The sequence below is a fragment of the Orbicella franksi genome, chromosome 14 (genome assembly GCF_964199315.1).
Source record: "Orbicella franksi chromosome 14, jaOrbFran1.1, whole genome shotgun sequence".
In the NCBI taxonomy this organism is placed as follows: domain Eukaryota; kingdom Metazoa; phylum Cnidaria; class Anthozoa; order Scleractinia; family Merulinidae; genus Orbicella; species Orbicella franksi.
In genome coordinates this window covers 22626077-22647045 of record NC_138158.1, presented here as the reverse complement: position 1 = coordinate 22647045, position 20969 = coordinate 22626077, and the positions used below count along the sequence as shown (strand labels likewise).

The 20969-nt window shown below is 37.5% G+C and overlaps 2 protein-coding genes across 5 annotated transcripts; both read right to left on the bottom strand.

Moving 5' to 3' along the window:
- Nucleotides 1-52: 52 nt before the first annotated feature.
- Nucleotides 53-16942, bottom strand: LOC145467093 (PP2C-like domain-containing protein CG9801). 4 transcript variants are annotated; one of them, XM_081450620.1, is made up of 4 exons: nt 16529-16942; nt 14141-14303; nt 2961-4017; nt 53-2413 (listed from the first exon to the last, which is right to left on the bottom strand). In XM_081450620.1, exons 2-4 carry the CDS (start codon nt 14179-14181, stop codon nt 1967-1969), a joined length of 1545 nt encoding a protein of 514 aa, XP_081306746.1. In that variant the 5' UTR covers nt 14182-14303; nt 16529-16942; the 3' UTR covers nt 53-1966. The 4 variants fall into 4 exon arrangements, with proteins under 4 accessions (XP_081306746.1, XP_081306745.1, XP_081306744.1 ...); XM_081450619.1 differs by lacking the exons at nt 14141-14303; nt 16529-16942 and adding an exon at nt 11343-13380; XM_081450618.1 differs by lacking the exons at nt 14141-14303; nt 16529-16942 and adding an exon at nt 6265-10289.
- A 1549-nt stretch (nt 16943-18491) lies between these two features.
- Nucleotides 18492-20966, bottom strand: LOC145467114 (uncharacterized). Its single transcript, XM_081450652.1, has 4 exons — nt 20923-20966; nt 20655-20810; nt 19770-19829; nt 18492-18893 (listed from the first exon to the last, which is right to left on the bottom strand). The coding sequence occupies exons 1-4, from the start codon at nt 20923-20925 to the stop codon at nt 18840-18842; spliced, it is 273 nt and encodes a 90-aa protein (XP_081306778.1). The 5' UTR covers nt 20926-20966; the 3' UTR covers nt 18492-18839.
- Nucleotides 20967-20969: the final 3 nt, after the last annotated feature.

The window sequence follows — 20969 nt, the reverse complement described above, 5'->3', positions numbered from 1 at the left end:
TTTTTTTTTTTTTAAGTGTCTTGTTACAGTTAAATTTGGTAAACACAGTCTTCCATGCCCTGTCTGTGCCCTGTGGGTGTTTGTAATAAGATGTCTTTATTTGGTCAAGGGGAAACGTGTATCAGAACTTCAACCACAATTAAACAACGAACATCTTTGTCATTCAAAGGACTCGGGACTGATGCTGAAGTTGAACGTAACTTGCGGCTCAAGGGTGTTTGTTAGTGGGGAAAACCCGCTGCACGATGTGAGTGCAGGCGCAAGGTTACGCCCGAACCTCTGTGGAGAGAGCTGCAGATCGAGATCTTTCCTAGAATTAGATAATTATCAGTAAAGAAGAATTCTTTCAATTATCCCAATAGAATCATAACTGGCACATTAAGACTTGAAAGGAATGACTTTATTTTTTTTAACATTGATATCCAACAAAATGTCAACATTTTTGTGAAATAAATCAATGTAAATAAATATATCAATAGTAAAATAAAATTATTTTAATCTATACATAATTCATGTAAAATTTGTATTTGAACCAATGTAAAAGGAGTTGATTTTATTCTTTCTCCTAAACTAGCATAACCCTTCATGTTCATTTTTATCCAAATGACATACACGAACAACTACTACACATAATTTAATAATTAAACACAGTGCAACAATGTACATTGTACACTAAATGTTTAAATGTAGTTTAACAGCATCATGGCTGGTATATCCTGTGGCAAAAGAGAGGAAAAAGGCCAAAAGCTAGTTCAATTTTTACTCCAACCATCCCCTTCCTTACCCCACTGTTACATGTAACAATCCATCAACCCATCACAAATTACAGTAACATCTACACGTTTAACTTCAAAATGACATTGCTGAACAATGTTAAAGGAGTCTGAGCTGAGCTTTTAAAAGTAAAAAGCCCTTGAAGTGTCCACTTATTGCAGGTTTTGTGTAACAAAATGGAACAATATTGGTGTTAGTAAGGTTTCCACTGAATGCAGGTTTATTTACATGAAATGTGGGAAGAAAATTTAGGCACTCAAGCTGGTGTTCACTTATAGAGAGTGTCCGCTTTTAAATAAGTGCTCTGCTTAACACAGGTTTCACTGTATTTCAGAATCGTTTTTGATTTAGCATATATTAAGTAATTCTGGTACTTAAATCTACTCAAAATATCTGCTTCTTTCTCACTAAATTTGTTGAATTGTTTGTTAGTGTGAACATGTAAGAACTTCAGAGAATCACTTTTGATACAAAAAAAAATTATACATATCTATATGCACCAAAACCAATGTAAAGCTTTTTCAGATCTTAACATCCAATTTCTATACAATATCAGTAACTTCTGTAATAATTTAGGTTTCTAAATTACCATAAATTTGAAATTACTTTTATTTACATTTATTTAATTTTAAATTTCACATCTAGTAAAACATTCTCTCTCCAAGAATAAACCAGTCAATGGCCATGGATCAGGTACATTAACCCTATCCTAATTAAAAATACAATGTAACTTTATGTAAAAAAAAAAATAATAATAATTAAAAAATATCATATGACTTTCCATTTAAACCCTTTTTTATAGCTTCTTACAGTTGCCATGCGATATACAGCTGTAATCTTAATTCTTGCTATATACAAAATATACAAAACTTCTTGATCAAATTATAGAAGAAGACAATATACGAATACCTCAAACTAACTACACGTACAACATCTCCAGTAAGGGACATGGTAGTAAGGTGTAAAGGAAAAAGCTTTTGAGATGAAACTTGGACAAAGATGTGTCATGAACGGTCCTCACAATAAATTTGAAATCTTTAACACACACAGTTTTCATTCCATGCAAACTACATGTATGACATAACCACCGAAAGATCGATGAAGAAGGTTCCATAATCTCAGTAACCGTTGTTATTAAAAATATTACTGATACATTTAACATTCTATATTTCAGTTCTACTAGTACATAATATTAATTACCAAACAAGGAGTAAAGCTCGGTGAAAGAGTCACTGCTGCTGATTATCTCGTATTCACCAGACGGGTCATCAACTGATGCTCTTCTGTCGGCAGTTTTCTTTAGTCCAGAAATAAAGTCATTGAACAGGCTTCGTCTCCGCTTACCATAAGCTTGCCCACCCGATTCTAACTTCAGCGGTTCTGAAGAAAAGTGGCCCACCTCAAATGCTACAACTGCAGCATGATCTAACTTCCCTGGTAACTCACGCATGTGCCGTGAAATTTCTTTGTCCCTAGCCCTGCGAAATTCCTTGTTTGATACAACCAGGTTGTGATCATCACGGTCTACTTGTTCTAGGAAAGATCGCTTTTTCTCAGTGCATCTACACACATGTGAAAGGAGCTTTGCACAGACTTCCATTGCTGATATGTGATCTTCAGGGCCTTCTTCCTGGATAACCTGTTAAAATATATGTTGATTAAAAATGTTATCTGGCAATACCACAAGGCTGGTACATAGGAATGTTTTATCTTTATTGATTTCAAATGTAAGAATACTAGACAGGTGCTAATTAAATTTCCTTGCCGAGACATTCCAGCTCACATCATCTCTCAATGTCATCTCTCATCTCTCAAGCCCTGGCCAAATGATCACAACATTTCAATGCAACATGTCGCAGTATTGTCGGAATGGTTGCAACACTCTGCACGTGTTTGGCCACCCTGTTGCAACGTGTTGCAACATGTTGGGTGTTGTTGGCTCAAGCTTGAAAAAGGTCAAAACTTCATGCAACTTTTGTGGATGTTGCCTGTTGTACTTATTTGGCCAGGTTTGTGCGCTAGGGCATGCACACTAGGTTTTTGATTTGCAACACCCAACATATGGAATGTCACAACAGGGTGGCCAAGCACATGCAACATGTTGCCCCCACTAATGTTGTGATATGTTGCATTGAAATGTTGCTATTGTTTGGCCAGGGCTTCAAAATCATCAAGAGCAACATTACCTTAGTCATCTCATGAAGCATTGTCTTGTGTCTCCAGATAGGAGGGTCGTGTGTTTGGTACCTGGGAATGTCATGGTCGCTTTTAGAACTTTGGCCCATGGAGCCCCCTTTATTGTCCTCGTCAAATTTACTTTTACTCTTTGAAATTTCATCCAGCATTGAATCAAGACTGTTAGCACGTCTCAAACCAGGAATTTCACAATGTTTGCATTGTGCAATTACGGGATCAAAGTTGTCTGAAACGCCATCACTTGTGAGGAAGACAATGTCTCCAGGGTCAAGAACAGTAAATGAGAAAGTCAGATTTCTTAAGTCTGGATTGTAACCATCAACAGGGCCAAGAGATCCCCCTGGGCAACGCATGTCTCTTTCCTCACTGTCATAGTGTGAGCCGATGGTCACTTCTTGTACACCTTTACTTGTCTTGTAAGTAAATGCGAGGCTGTCACCAACATTGACTACACAGAGACCCCACCTTCCACTAGCTTCAAGTTGACAAACAACAGCTACACATAATGTTGTCATTGTTGCATTGTTGTCAATGATGCACTCCTGTGCATGCTCAAATGCCTTAAGAAGAATACTCATAATGTCACGAGTAGTGTTTGCCATGTAAAAATGACTGCTTAAATATTGTAGACAACCCGCAACAGCACAACGGGCAGCAAGTCTTGACTTTTCACCCCAATTTACACCATCAGCTAATGCTAGAATGCAACTGTTTTCTCCAGCTACCACCGCATAGACATCTGCAACTGGATCTCCAGAAGTGCAGTTTGTAACAGGATCACAGTCGTACAATGAGGTTCCAATACCGTATGCTCGAGGGTGACGTTTTGTCCATTTGCCAAAGGGTTCGCAACCCTTTGCTTTCTTGTTTTTCTTCCATTCAGATTTACTGGTGGGAGATATGGGCTCTAGAGTGATGTTCTTAACACCCTCTTCAGGTCCTGTAGCTGCAGCATGTATTCCTTTGCTGGGTGGTACAATTCTATGGCATGGTAGGTCGCCGTAGTGTCTACTCCAGTGTACTTCATTTTGTTGCACCATTATTTCTCTGATGTAGGAAAAAGAGAAAACCAAAAAGTTAATAAACAGACTGCCAGCAGACTGCTGTAGATTTGATGATTCTTGTCAAGTTTCTTGCAGGAAATGAACAAGTTCTCTGATGGCACAAAGCAAAAAAAGTTCTTTACAGGGAACAAAAATACAGTACTATAAGTAGCCATGCAACATTACGCAGAGTAATTGAAGAATGTACATGTTGGAGATGGTAGCTCCAGCCCTCAAGTCTCTTGAAGACATAAATTATTTCCTTGATGAGCAACTGGAGAAAACTCTGCTAGAGAAGCAGATTTTCTGGAAACATTTAGATACATATGTAAACAAACAGTGGTAAGCCTGCACTTCAACTTCCTCACCCACTGTCACTTCAAAAATGGATGCTTTAATTTATTGCCGACACACTGAAACATCCACTATGTAAGATTTCATCCACATCTTACGTAGTGGTACAGCATACAAACATTTTCTTTTTTTATTTAAAGTAACACATCTTTAACAAATTACATGTACAAACATTAGATTATGTCTCAGCCAGGCCAGGCCCTCCCCAAACACATCCCCTCTCACATCCACTTTAAAGCCTCATGTTCGCATTTTTTCTCAAAGCAGGAAAATAATATATTTATTCTCTCTTCTGAGTACAATGTCACCTACTACATTATGTGCCAAAATAGAATTCTGTGAGACTCGAAAAACTAAAATTATGTAAATAAAGGATTCTGTTCCACGCTATAAACAGCTTGAATTCCCACAATGAAAATGACAAAAGAATGGCCTACTCTTACATAATAGTATAGCAGAACCTCACGCGACTTTGCCTTCAAACCATAAAACCTTAAATAGGGTGAAAATTCTTTCCAGCTAACACGCCAAAATATAACTACATATTATTAGAAATTACCAACCCACTCAATAAGTACATCTGCATTCAATAAAATGTTCGTGTATTCAAAAAACAACAGTTTAACAGGTGAACATTTACTGAGATGTGACCACACTCACGTGTAGCGGTCGCGTGACCTCATACATTGACAATTCCCAAAGAAATACAGAAGAATTTAGCTAGAAAATTTTAAAGTAAATCTTCGAAACATACCATTTCATATAAGTTGAGATCGCTTAGTAACGAACTGATTAGCGAGTTGATCATACCACAAGAAACTTTGACTCCATTTTAACCACTTTCGAATGACACGTCTTTTTGCAGAACTGCGTGCGGTGTTATAATATAACGAAGACATAAATGCATGTACATTCGAAAAGATATTAAGTGTATGCTCCGGAATTCAAGAGCGAAAATTTAACAGCTGAAGACGCAAAAACGCAGTTAACACCAGTCGCGTAACATCTAGATCTCTAGCTGACTCTACAAAAATAAAGACAAATTTGGTTTTATCACTGTTGGAAATTTGCAAAATATCTCGAGAACGAGATGAAACAAATCGAAAGCGAAATTTAAACCCTACCTTTTTCTCTTGCAATATTTTCGCCGTCATAGAAGAATGACCCCGTTCTAACTTCTATCCAACTTGAACGATCGAAACCACTTCTCGCGAGCAGTTTCGATTTGCAGCTGGCCGTAGGCGTTTTCAGTTAAAACTGTAATCTAGCGCTCTTCTCTGCATAGATTAGTACGTAATTTAATGCTAAAAAATTTGACAATACGCTTCTAACACGTCACTAAAATAAACAAGTGAGGTCGTGACCTCCAGTGAGCGAAAACAGACACCTTGAATGAGTAGCCGACACCACATTACCATTTTTAACGGAAATGGCTTTTTGTTTCAGTTAAAATTTGGTAAACACAATCTGTAATTTGCTCTATGGTTAAAAATAAGACTTGTCTAAAGTTAGCTCTAGCAGAAATAATCACCGAAATTCAATCCAAATGAAAGTTTCAAGTACCTATCAGAATACAATCGTGTTTGACAAAGATTTAGCGCGAGGTTTCGATCAACATCTCTCGTCAGGCACGTACCAGCTTTTTGAAAGTTTTCTGTACGTTGTTAGTCATTTTCCTGTCAAGGGTATAGGAAGAAAATATTTAACGCGAAGTGACGAGGACCCTGGATGATATAACTAAATCAGTCACATTATGCGACTGACCTCCAGTTCATATAAGGGTCCAACATGTTGCAATAAGCTGCAAAAGAGTCCACCGAATCAAATTTACTAAACTAGTTTTGTTCCCCTCAATCAAGAAGAATTTTATCACTAGACCGTTTAAACAACTGCCTACCTAATCGCGTCTTGCAATTTCTTAGAATAATCCACTTCTTCGGCAACAGAAACAGTGTCCCCGTCCGAATTGCAGTCGCTGACGATACCACTGTCTGAGCTAGTCGAACTTTCTCTGCAAAGCGCGTTATACATAGTGTGTGAACTACAATAACTCCAGTATGCGCCTTCGATGTCGACCATTTCGCTGTTTAAGTCTTTCTAACCGCTTACACCCTCACACCAGGACGATTTCGCAGGTTACTAACCGAAGATGATAACTTCGCCTTTATGTTCATCTGAGTACCACAAGGTAAAAATCACGTGATGACGTTATCCGTGATGATGACTTTATCCGTGATGTTATGCGTGACGTCACTTAAAATGCGTAACACCACCAACGCAAAATTTCGCAAGCGTTATTTGGAAAACCGATCTTTTTCTCGAGTATGATCAAAAGCAGGAATGACGGAGCGACAATTGAACGGCTAAGAAGTAAAGAGTTGTTGAAATGTCAATATCTCGATAATTCTTCGTACTCTTTTTTTTCTACTAAACTTGAACACCTCCGTTTAATCCTGGGTTCAGAGTTCATGGTTCAAGTCCAATTGAGTCCACGCGCTTTTACAGAAGAAAGAAAGCTTATGGAAGCAGGGTACCCTCTTTTACAAATAGATATGACGGGTGGAAGTGAAAAATCCAAATTTCCAAGACTGGAAATAAAGAATCGAAGATAATTTTTCATGGGAAGAAGTTAAACCGGGGCCGAGGGATTATGAATAAGGGGCGTGGCGCAGGTCAGATTTTCTTCCTTCCCGCGGGTCTCTGTCACAGTTCTAAACGCCAGTTACCAAAATCTACCCACTTTGTTCGGTTGCTCCTTTATAAAAATTAGTCAAAGATCTTCTTTGTTCACACGTGTAATAATCTCAGTTAAATCAAAATAATTTCTTCAGAAACCAAGGCCTTTAGACTCGAGCATTAAATTTCAACTGAACTTTGATATTAGAATCCAACGAAAAAAAAGCCCTTGAATAACCGGCTCGGCTCTCATGTCATGTGGGGCCTATACTAACCGACCAGCCCTGAAAAAGCTGTAATTATAAGAGAAAAAGGTAAAATATGCTCTAACAAATGCAAGCGTTCACTGTCTTTAGCCTTTTTTAAACTAAGAATATTGTTTTTCGTCCCAGGTTGATTATTCGTATTTTTCTGCCGATTTTGGGCTGAAAATATTCTTGTGAATATTCTTAGCGTATGACATTTCAGTTCGACTTTGGTGTCGGTGAAGTAATACAAGCAATTAAGTCTGATATGACACACATGACTTCTTCCAGAAATATTATTGGCATAGAACAAAGAGTTAATGCTGTTTTTTGGCTAGTTTTACTGTTTGGAGAAAGGCACAATTTCATATGGTTCAGTTAAAAACATATAACTGTTTTGTATTCACAAATTTTTGACACAAAAAATTATATTCTTTTCAAAATCTTAGCCTCTGGTTTATTCTTAAAATATTCTTAGAATTTCGCAAATTTCAGCCTCGATATTCTTATAAAATGTATTCTCACACACACAAAAAAAAACGAATGTATGGTTGCAATCATGGTGGTGGGCCATTCCCCTCGAATTCTTTTTCACTCCTCTAGCCGGCGAACGCACAACGCGGATTTCCGTCAATCTGCAGTCTGTGTTCGACAGACACACCTAAGGCTGCGTCCCTACTGTATTACTATGGTTTATATTAAGGGTTACCCTCATGAAATAAAGTCCTTATTTGATCACTTTATCAATGACATGGCCGACATTTACTGTCGAAATTTGAACGGTCTCCTTGAACGTACTTTGACATATTACAAGTTTTCTGATTTCTCAAGATAGATAGATTTTTGTAATTTTAATTGCTCTTTGTACAGTAATCCGAAGTCCCTCGCCTTTCACAGTTGAACTAATTCAGTAATTGATAACATTTCAGCAAGCGTGACTAATCAAGATTCATTTGTATGACTTAAACCACGACGATCAGAAGTCAATGGATTTACTCACGCTTCAATATGGATCAAAACTAGTGGATTTTTCCAATGATTTTAGGGCCTCGTCCACACTACGCCGTAGGAATTTGAAAACGCAGCTTTATTTCTACGGTTACGCCTACCGTCCACACTAATCCGTCACGAGAACGGAGCTTTACGAAAACGCTCTTCAAACCGGAGGGATTTGAAAACGCCGCTTTGCGTCTTAGTGTGGACGGAAATCTTTTTAATGTGATTTCCCTGCCCGAGTTTTCCTCAACCACAAATCCAAAATGATCGGTGATTGTTGCGTTTTCAAATTCCTCCGGCGTAATGTGGGTGGAAAACATTTGATGCGTTTTCAGAATGAAACTTGCGTTTTCAAATTCCTCCAATGTATTAAAACAAACAACATATCGGGTTACATCAGCACGATATGGGAACCTTATTTTTTGGTCAGCTTCCTTTTTTGTTTCGTTTTTTATCCTCTTTTTGGTCTACGGAGTAAATTTTAAATTTGCAAATTTTTATCAGGAAAAACTGGGACGTTTTCCAACCTCTTGTTTTTCGCGTCTGCTTCATACTGCACGGAAATCGAGTTGTTTTCCTCCTACTGAACAGGCTAATCTCACGCATCTGAGCTGTGCCACGTTATGAACTCGTGTACGTTCACGCTCTGTATTTGTACATCGCGAGTTTATTGATAATCCCTTGTTTTGATGTTTGTATATTGTACAACTTACAGTTAAAGATCTTTGTACTTTCTCCGAATTCACTGTTCTGTCGAATTCAGAGGCTGTATTGATATGCTGAACTGAGAGGGTGTAAGCACGTCTAAGCAACACCCTGCCCTTTCCAGGTTTCGTTTCATTCACGTCTCGGGACGAAACGACGTGACTTCTAACTCAGTGAACATCAGTGTTTGTGAGCGTTTGTCGTAAATGGATTGCCTAGTTCCTAGGCCTTGATATTTCGCCTCATTCAATCGTCTTCGGGTGACTTGGTCCGAGGAGAAAGCCGTACAGGATCTAGGCAAGTAAATGGATAGAGTCTGAAAGAACCCAAGAAAGATTGAAGTATAACCAAACGTGTGGAAAATCTCTTATTTCCTAGCTAGGCACTGATTATCACAAGGAAAAACCAAGATATATCTTTTCTGTTTTGTGACTAATTCACAGTCGTGTTTTGATCCGAATGTTCCCTTGCCTCACCAAATGAAAAAAGGCCCGATAAAAGGGCTAAAAGAGAAGCTATAAAAGAGCCAAGAATATTTTGTCTCTAGGGAAATGAACGAGTGCAAAATTTAAGCAAATTTAGGAGGGAGGATGACCAAAACTTACAGTCAAATTTGCTCGAAGGAAAACTAATTTGTTTAGGTAAAAATCAGCAAGGAGGTGATATTGACAGGAAACCAAAAAAGATTCCATATGGTTAAGATGAGAGAACGAGTCAAGATTATACGCTCTTCTGAAAAACGTCCCAGTGTGTACGCATTATGGACCTATTTTGTGCCGGACGAGTTCGAGAGGTAGCACAAAGAACTCTTCACGAAACCTGACCTTAGCAAACTATGTGCAAAGCAAATCGAGAGCACGAGACGGCCTCGTGACTGGAACTAAAAGGCCAACAAACACGGCAACTTCACAATTTACACAATGGGGCCATTTTCTCAAATTAACTTGCCTTTCTTTGTACGTTTAATAATTTACAGAAGAAAAAATACGGTAAGAGACGAAAAAGGTGGAGCGGGGGAGGGGGGCTTTCAATCGTGTATCGGTGTAAGAAAACACACTAAGCTAGCAAGGATAAGAAGAAACACTTGTGTAATAAAAAATTAGATCCATCAGCACCATGAATGTCTCGTGACTCTTGAACCTGAGACAAACATTCATGTTCTATGAGTAACCATAACGCAGAGTAATGATCGAAAATGTGTTATTCTTTGAGCATGAAAAGTGTTTAATTTACCGCCCCGAGCGTTTGATTGACACAAATGTCCCCACCAGAATGTGATAGATGTACAAAAAGGGATTCACCTTCAAGGGGACTCTCCCTCGGCGAACAACTTGCTTATAGGGCAAAACCCGAATTTATTGTTCGTGTGTATGGAAATTTCGTGGTCAGAATGATTGTAAACATTTCACTTTCTCTTCATGGTTACTTGATATTTTGCTCAATTTACCGATCAAATGGTTATTGTGGAGAAAACCGCAACGAGTTTATCAACTTTATTAATTGTCACGTTCAAGGAAGAGCAACCAATTCGCATCTTCACTATTGATGTTGAAAAACTAATCTAACAAATAAATGTGCTGAAAGGTACGCGAATACGTGCGCTGGGTCAGTGTTCCTGTTTTTTTTGCAATAAAATGTAAATATATGAACTCATTTTGACATCAACATCCGCTTTCTAGCTTCATCCTCTACTCGAAGAAAAGACATTTTAATACAGATCGGAGGAGAAAGCCACTGCATTGTACACGATTAGACCTGTGTTTTGCCCGTGAATCGCCGTCAACCTGCTCCAAAGTTGATACTTGCTCTCCTATACCGTGTAGCGTCTTGACGCACAAGCCACGACGAAAAGTATGCAGCTCAAGGCCTCTTATTTGTGCCAAGATTTGAGTTCTTGATTCAATAGATTAGAGGTAGAGAATATAATCAATGACAAATTAAGCTCATTAAAATAGCAACGCGAAGGAAGCAGAAATCTAAACAATACATTTGGCGTGAATGTAGGGAAAACTCTTCAACAAAAAATCTTGACCTCGTGGCAAATTTTATAGTAATGCGATTTCGAGAGTGCGAAACAGAATTCAGCATTACGTTCTAGTCGTGTTACAAGCCACAAATTCCTGTTATCTCCGGTAGTGTTAGTCTAAACTCGTAGCGTCTGGGTGCAGAAGGTATTTTAATTTGTACTTGTATTTCCTTGCTCGAAAACCGCTCTAACGCATGTGTCCCAAACGGGAATCGAAAAACGAGCCAGTGGATTTCTCAGTTTCTCTCTCTCTGTCGATAATCCACGCCTGCATCGAGAGGTTATTAGCAGAAGCCGTGTAACACGGATTGAGTAAACTAAACTTACCTTAGACCTGGCGTCACAAACCATCTTAGCAAAGAGTAACACACGCTTTCAGATTCAAACTTGCGCTTCGCTGTAATCTTCACTGGATTATACGACGTGTGTCCCGTAATAGAACTCATCCGTTATGATTAAACTGTTACAAAACAGCTACACGAAGACTTCAATACGTCATTACACCTTACTCTACGTGTTATGTGTCTTCGCTGGTACTCTAACAATTGTTGACGACATCTAATCCGTACCGATACGTACACATATCACCTGACTCGAGGTGGTGCATCGAATGCAAAATGTCACGTAAACGCCACAGATAGCCCATGCAATGTATACCGGTCTTCGTGACAAAACAAATGCGCCCGTAAATTTCTCTTAATTAATGCAGTTCTTCTCAATTCAGTTTGCCAAAAAATCTATGCTGTATACTGCATTATAGTTGAGAAACCGGCTATGTTTGCCGTTTAAATGCACCAGAACATTGCTCTAAATACACTGAGATTTTCTGTCAGTTTTGCCAGATATTCTGGGTTTACAATCTCAATTTGCAAGTCAATAAAATCATGTGTCAGTTCTTTTCCCACAGTCTACTTGAAGGTTTGTTTTGTTCCGCAGTTTGCAAGTGTCACCAAACAGATTGTCAGTAGAAATTTTATGTTCCAGGAATCAGATCAAGCTAACTCAGGAATTCGGCTTTAATGTCTCTCAGAGTATACAATAGTCGTGTACGTCTCTTGACTATTTTCAGAATGACCTCATTACAGCGGCTTATATTTAAGCACTGCATTACATATTCATAAGTTTTAAAAGTAAATTTATAAGGTGGTTTGAATTTTATGAGCTGTTCTAGAACTCAGGAACAAAAGGATCTGAAATAAGCTTAGTAATATGCATGTTTACTTGTGCAAAATTCTGTATTCTAAACAATTATTGGACGAGGTTTTTGTGATATCCGGAATAATTAATGTCGAGATAAGTGTTATCAGCCGAAGCCGAAGGCTTCGGCTAAAAACAATAACCGACACCTTAATTATTTCGGATGTCACAAAAACCGAACCTAATAATTGTTTTGTTACACATTGTTGAAAATAACGACAAACGCATTTACGCACCGAACACAGTTTATTTTCGACAAGCTATGTTCTTACTTCGCTGTCCGTGAACTTGACATTATTCTTGGAAATCATGCGTTGTGCACGGAACCTACAGATTACTATTCACTAATCTGCTAGCAGATTAGTGAATAATCTGTAGGTTGCGCTGTTTCCCAGAATTAACTGCAGGCTTTCAGCCAATGAGAAGACAGATGGTGACTAAAATGTATAATAATAAGAAATAACTTGATTAAGCGCCACTGAATCGGTTGAGTAATTAAGCGGACGTACATCAAGAGATCAACTTTTTCCGTAACGTGTCGCCGAAAGAACGAAAGTTAAGTTTTAAGATTAGAAAGGCACTGTTTTTTTTTTTAGAAAAAAAACAAATTGTGAACAAAGAACTTAGAAGGTGTTGAAGACCTGGACGAAAAATAGGTTTTAATAACATACAGAATATATTCAATGCAAGATTTCCTTGAGAAGTGCGAGTATTTCCTAGTCCAAAATAATTTCTTCGTTATCTTTTCATTGAACAGGTAATTGGTTATTTAGAAAGCCTGTTATCTTACGACAATTGGCTGAATAAAAGAAATCACTTCTTTACAAACTACAACAGTTGAAACTCACCCTGCAATTAAGAAAAGTTAACTACAAAGTAACAATCGTATGCTATGAATCAAAAGAGCTAACAAATGGCGCGCATGTCGTCGTATGTCAATCAGATTCCTCTTGACCTGTTTTGACTTTGAATTAACATAATCCCTAGATCTATATATAATCTTAGATCAAATCAAAGTTAATTGTTAGACTGACCCTCCTAAAGGGAAAATGCTTGTCACTTTAGGTGATAGATCTTTCTCTGCTGCTGCTCCATATTTATGAAATAGTTTGCCGGCTGAACTTGCGTGATATTCAGTCATTAACCATTTTTAAATGTAAGCTGTATCCTTCTTAACATTCACTCTTATTAGTATTACTAATTAAGTTTGTTATCATTATTATAAATATCTTATTTAATTAATATACATGTAATATGTTTTACAAATTTGAATTTTATTGTGGTATTTTAAGTTGTCAAGCGCTGTTGATCAGTAAATGTAAATAGCGCTCTAGAAGTTGTTAAATTATTACTATTATTATTATTACTATTATTACTATTATTATTATTACTATTATTACTATTATTATTATTATTGTTATTACTTCATCAGTCGTATGTTCAATTAATTTGTCGAAAATTCTCAATCTTCAAGTCATACGTCTTTCACCTACTGACTCCTTCCTTGTCGAGGAGGAGTCAGCCCTAGTGGGTTGGACTGCTAGCACCAGAGATGTTTGTCCATTTGCTGTACCTCCACTGACCACGTAATTAATACACAAAGATACCTTCCAATCCTGTGCCTGAGTCCAACACTATTTATTTGCTTTTTATATTACCTAGGTATTTTTCTTTTCTTTTCCAAACTGCAAAATTGGACCGATAAACGGGGCATAATCAACCTCAAGTTGCATGGTTGAGAATACCAAGAAGCATTCCTTCCTTATGTATCTTCCGGGCCTTCTGTCAACTTTGCACTCTCCATCCCTCCATGGGCTTTTCTTTTAGATGTTGGGAGATGTTTCTTGTTTAATTCTCGTTTGAATTCGAGTTTCGGATGAGTTAGTAAGTGTAGTCTTTTATAATATCAAATATGAATTGATACTTACCCGAGCGTACTCTTAAACTCTTGCCAAAGGTGACTCAACATTGATCCTTCTGATATTTGTTTCCCTTCTTTTTAGTGGTGACTTACTTGGTTATTAAAATTGTTAAACCTACAACATAAGCTCAAACATGCCTGGGAAATGTTCTTGATCTTTTGCGGCTATTCTAAAAAGGAGAAAAATGAAGAAAAACTGAGCAGAAAGTCATTTCTAATGGCAAAACTGGTGGTGAAACGTTTTCCATTTCGTTGTTTGAATATGAAATACATTACATTCTGGCTTGTTGGACCAACGCCATCTTATTACGATCTAGTGATATGCGGTTTGTTTAACTAACAAAGGTTAATCTCTGCCATCATTTTATATATTTAGCACCGAATTGGTGCCAAACATAAAGAAAAATGAAAGCGCGCGAACAGTCAGTGACGTCACACTTCAGCGAAGTGCTGGAAAATGTCAAATTTATACTTTTTATGTTAAAAATTTCACTATTCCGTCTTAAACGAGTAAAACTGTCCCAACTTCTTTCCAACGACCTTTTTTCTACATACAATTAAACCTATTTTTAAAATTTGAAAGCGTTTTTCGCTACGAAGAGAATTTTCTTGTACCAGGTAAGAAATTTATAAGAATAAAGTGATATTTTCAAAAGATTATGATAACGGTGTTTTTGATATAATTTTGTTCTACTGGGTCAAGGACTCAAATTTTTCTCCTCGTTGTCTCTATATCAGTGAATCGCACTCAGCAAATCGAGTCGAAGTTGAGCCTCCAATTACAGACTGACTAACAACGGACGCTACAGTTGATAGCTGCATCAAATATTTCCTTAACGATTCAATCTTCAATGGGCTTCCGTGTGCGCAGGAAGAGTATATAATAATAGCTAATAATAAGAAATGATCTTTCCGGCTTGCTTTAAGAATTAAGAAATAATACTTGGTACTTGAAACCAAGGAAAAAAACGCTCATGAGGTGTACATTAGAAACAAAATAATACAGATATCTGACTTTGTTCCTTAAAGTAACAGTTAAAATAAGCGTTGCATGTGAAAATTATGCGAAGCCTGTATTAATTACTAATAGAAGAAGAAAACTTACTAGCTTACGGCACGAAGTTTCATCGGCTCAGTAAATAATTTCCTTTTGTTCGTAACAATAATAAGCTTAGACTTCCTACTTCTTTTCGCGCGCTCAATTGACCTCAACTCTTTTACCGGCCTCAACAGAGTACCTATTATGGTCAAGAGCCCATCACATGGGCTCCTGACTAAAATAGGTACTTAGGAATATAATAGATATAAATGTTCCATGACGAAACGCTACAGAAATATATTCGTATAGTGTCTCAGATTGGAATTACCATGAAGGTCGATGTCAGCCATAAATAGCTATGAAGTTTTTATTATGAATACCATTCATCGTCAGTAAAGAATTTAATGTCTTATCGGGCCATACCCCAGCAATCTGTTGAGTTCTGTTGATGTAACTTATTTGTGGGCCGCAAACAGTGATGTTTACGTTATATTTTACTGTCGTGATAATTTGAGCCCATACACGGCTCCAAAAAAACTTTTCAACTTGGGTTTCCCATCGGTCGTAAAATCGACTCGGAAAGACGGATCTGAAATAAAATTCATTTCCAGCTGGTCAATGCCCTGGAGCAAGAAGATTTTCCGCCGCTTCTTTTGGGACAAGGCAAAAACTACTTGATCCAAACATCTTCAGTGGAAGCTAAATGTTGTCAATACAACGCCAATATTCTCAAAACTTAGTAAAAGAAACGTAGGCAATCACAAAATAAAAGAAATCATTATAGACTTAAACAAAAAAAAAAAAAAACATACATATATTTTTTTCTTTCAGGTTATTTGAACAGTTGTGCGTGCTCTGTAACTTCCTGAAACTCGCACGAAGGAGAACATGAAACTTAACATTTTCCGGACCGACTCAGAGCCCGCACGTGGGCAACAAAGACCAAAAAATCACATCAGTCGCAAGCGAGAGAAACAAATTCTTTTTTACCCATTAAATATGAACAGTTATAAAAAAGCTAAGTGCTGTATAAAGCCTGCTTCAGAACAATAGCACTACCGAGTTGTTATGCTCTACGTGCTCTGGTTAGTGTTCAAAATATCAACACGAATAAATTAAAATGAATACCTCATTGTGATATTGCTTTTTCCAGCCGAATACACGCACCAAATTAGTTTGAAAACTCATGTATAAATGAAAACTGGTACAGAATCATTCAGATCGGGAAATAAAAGTCTTAAGAGTTATTATAAATAATAGTTACCACGCGAGTCGGAAAAAAACGCTAATCTTTCAGTTGAAATTATGATTATTGATAGAATATTAACACGGACAGAAACTGAAATTTCAACTTACCTGAACGCGATGTCACGTTTAAATTTGTGGCATTTTTTATGGCTTGATTTTGATTATCACAAATACTCTTCGCTACAGCTAAATTTTACGGAATCATCAGATCGAACCGTGAAGCACGTAATTCATGCAGTCATGTTTTACTCAACAGTTTCCGACCGTGATACATGAAGTCGGGTAGAACAAAATATCTTGACAGATGACGTCATAGCAGGCAGTAGCAATCAAGGAAGCTCAAAAATTTCAAAAATACCGACCATACAAATTATGGCTGTTTATGCCACGAGAAGTTAAGGAAGAAGTCAAAAGGTCGTGGAGAAAATCAGTATCTGGCAAACAAAAAAATTCAAAATTATTTACATACTAGAATTTTGTACCCATCGATACATGAACGTCTCAAACTGTTAACGCTACCAAGAACTGTTTCGTGACAAAATACAACTATGTATGGTAACGGAGAAACAGGGCGAATATATGGAGTCTTTAAAAAACACGTCAAAAATCGAACAATTAGCAATATAATGCAGCAACTTCGTAAGAGTCCTATGCTGTTTCATTATGAAAATCATTTATTTTAAGAAGTACATTAGACAGTTTGCCCTTCCGTGGTCAGCAATGTTTCGACTGCTTCAACTGAATTCACTCTAACAAGCCGCAAGGTTGAATTCAAGCCAAAATTAATGGCATGGAATACAACGTTTTTATGGGGAGCAAGCTGGAATCCAATATCGTATAAATATTGATTTGAAATTTTCTTATACATCTTGTTTTAGGTCCCGTCCACAATACGGCAGAGGAATTTGAAAACGCCGCTTTGTTTCTACGGTTAGGCCTACCGTCCACACTAATCCGTCACGAAAACGGAGATTTTCGAAAACGCCCTTCAGACCGGAGGAATTTGAAAACACCGGCTTTTCGTTCTCGTGTGGACAGAAAACATTTTAAAAACGGTGACCACGATAATCATGTGATTTCCCTACTCGAGAGTTTTTTTAACACAAGCTAAGCGACCGGTGATTGTTGCGTTTTTAAATTCCTCCGGCGTAGTGTGGACGGAAAACGTTTGATGCGTTTTTAGAGTGAAACCTCCGTTTTCAAGTTCCTTTTGTGTATAGTGTGGACAGGGCCTAATAATTTACTGGTCTAATACGAGAACTGCACGAAGGTTCCCTGAAGAACGAACAATCGCGATTTTAATTTCCATACAATTCTAATTTTTTTTGTGTGGATTTATCTTATGTAACATGCCTTAATCACGCGGTTTATCACCTGATGTTTACGACTGCTTGAAGATTCCCTGTAAAACGAACAATCGCGACTTTAATTTCCATACAATTCCAATTTTTTTTGTGTGTGTGGATTAATCTTATGTAACATGCCTTAATCACGCGGTTTATCACCTGATGTTTACGACTGCTTGAAGGTTCCCTGTAAAACGAACAATCGCGATTTCAATTTCCATACAATTCTGATTTTTTCCTTGTGGATTAATCTTATGAAACATGCCTTAATCACGCGGTTTATCACCTGATGTTTACGACATCCCGCAAGTCTGTGAAAGCTAATAAATAAACTTCAGTTATGCAGAGCTTTACAAGACGACAGACCAATGTTGGCAAGCTATATATTGCAGGATACATGTATCTATTGTGTACGTCGACAAACAATAAGGACTTCTTAAAATGTAAGAAATGTGTTGAAAATACGATAACTAAACTGTAGGGCGTGTTTCCCTGAAAGCAAATAAGAGAAAGAAGGGGTGGCGGAAGTAGGGGGTCTTCACAGAATCCCTCAGATTTCTTCTTCTACTACTATCACTTCGTGCGTGCTCAAAATCTCGTTTACATATAGACCACTCCTACTGGTAAATGACACGGAGCTATGAAACAAACCCTGGTCAAATAAACACAGACTTCTATTCTTGTAGCATGTTTAATTTTCTTACTTCAAGAAAGATTCCACACCATAACATTTAAAATCATGTTTTTATTTTACAAGAAACACATTGCTACAGGTCACACTAGTTCAAACCCTTAAAGTCCAACAATGATATAATTCCTAACTTCTCTTAACACCTTGTTGTAACGGATCAAGTAAACAGGTAATGAGAATACATAACCTCATCATCACATGCAACACTCCTTGATAAAAAATCAATTTCTCTCAAAGAGAATGATTGCAATTATGTGAAAAAGTTAGGAGAATTACAAACAAACAGGATAAGAAGTAACTTAATCCTTGCAGTTCACAGATGCACACACATTCAGTTAGTCAAATTGCATTGCAATCCATGCACAAAAACATCAAAGAGAAGTTATTTGGACCACTTGATCCACTGGTAGTTATCTGGTAAACTTGGATCATCTTCCTGTTAAAGTATTTTGAACAGCTAAATGAGTACCTTTTGCTCAGAAGGTGTCAAAATGTGGCAAGAATATCAGTGACATAATCGGCTATTGCATTGTGTGCCACTTTTCTGTTCTTACCACATTTTGACATCATCAATGGGCCACCTTGGCTAAATAAAGTTTGACTTACTTCTTTCTATATGTGATTAATTACTCAACAGACACATGACAACATGGAAACCATTTTGTTAAATAAATGTTCTATTTGGAGCAAGCTGCAACTTTCAATTCAAATTTATTTGAGCAAGTTGCCTCCAGGTGTAAAATAATACCACTTGGGTATCAAAGGGGGAGAAAAGATTGCCCGCTGGCCTCTGGATCTAATTTTCTTGGTCTAACTGGTCCATTCGTAGGTCCTAAGCTGGGTTGATTTATATGGTAGGATTTTGTTTGTTTACTTTATGACATAAAGGTGATGTTACTCCAGCCAATTTGTAACTTTAATTTTTGATCCAATGTTGTTGCGTTAAAAATTGATGTGGTGTAACATGGTGCACAGAGTGACTTGTATGCAAAATTTCATTGTGGCAACATGTTGCAGAACATTGTTGCCTGAATTTACAATGTTGCATCAAGAATTGTCTTGAGTAACATACTGCTGTTTTGTGTAACATCGATGTAAAATCAGCATTGAAAATCAACATGTGTAACATCAGCTTAAGACCCATGTGCAGGACTTTGATGTCACAATCATCAGAAAGTAGGTTTCATTTAGTCAATACAACTTGTCCAGCCAGCAAGTGCATGTCAAAGTTATTTTGGAAAAATCACACCATCTAAATCAGCCTTTCAAATCATACATTGCACATATATACATAAAAGTTGTAATCGCTCACCTTAGCATACTTAGCAAAACGCTGAGATAGGATGTGTCTGTAGGGTTTCACATAGCGTCTCTGAAAAAAAAAAGGGAATTACAAATCAATAGAGTGCAACAATGGTACACAATGGTGGTGGTTGATATAAGGGTTAACATGTATATTGGAGAGAATACACAAAGGGATTAGAAGATGTAAATTAATAATTACTGATGTCAGTTTTTCATGCTACTATCATGAATTTCATTATAACCCAAAGCCGAGGACCTTCGATGTGGCCTTTAAAATTTTGGCGTGTACCGTTGTACAATTAAAGTTTTTCGCATAGAGTGACATGCACACTCAGCGTTTTTCCAGGTTTTAATTTGTGAAATTGTTGCCAGGACAACATGAGAAATGGCATTTCCAAGCCCCTAAAAATAAAACTTTCCTGGGAGACTCTACTGCCAGACCCCTCTGGCAGCTAGTGCCTCCAATGCTCAATAAATTTTCTAGTCTGTGTGTACTCCACAAAATTGAATGCTACGCCCCTGTTTCAAGGTGGCATTTTTATAACATTCTTTGGGGTAGTACTTTGCATGGCTACTTGCCAGGAGCATGGACTGGAATTTAAAAAGCCGTGGCATATTGTTGGTGTGGAAGTTGTGCAGAATGCACCCTTGCATAACATTGTCAAAGTAGCTGTGGATCCACGACGTCATAGACATTGTTATGACAACATTTATCGTCAATAACTGGCCAGACTCAGGAAAAACTGACGTCAGTTTATTCTTTTACAAAAATGTTATCGTATAAGTTATAAATTCCTGTGTCTGTCCGCTTATTGACAATGAAAATTAGCTAATGAGCGTGCAAGAATTTCTGCAGTTATTGTAAAAAGGGGCCTTCTCAAGATTTGCTTACCTCTCTAGACCAACTGATCATTGCAACGGGAATCTGCAATACAAAGACTACCGCCAAACAAATAGCTGTATTTCTCTTCCAGTTACGTGGGTTACACCACCATCCACCGGTGGGGGACCACACATACTTCGGGTAATCAAACTTCTTTACCCCACCCTAGTTGACAGAACAGACCAAAAATGATTAAACTACATAGCCAGAATGTTAAGAATCCAGAAATTAAAACGAAAACGTAAAATTTTTAAGCCTAAAGTTGAAAAACACAAACCATTTCCACTCTTCTCTTCTAAGGTGGACTGAGTAACCATGCCTTTG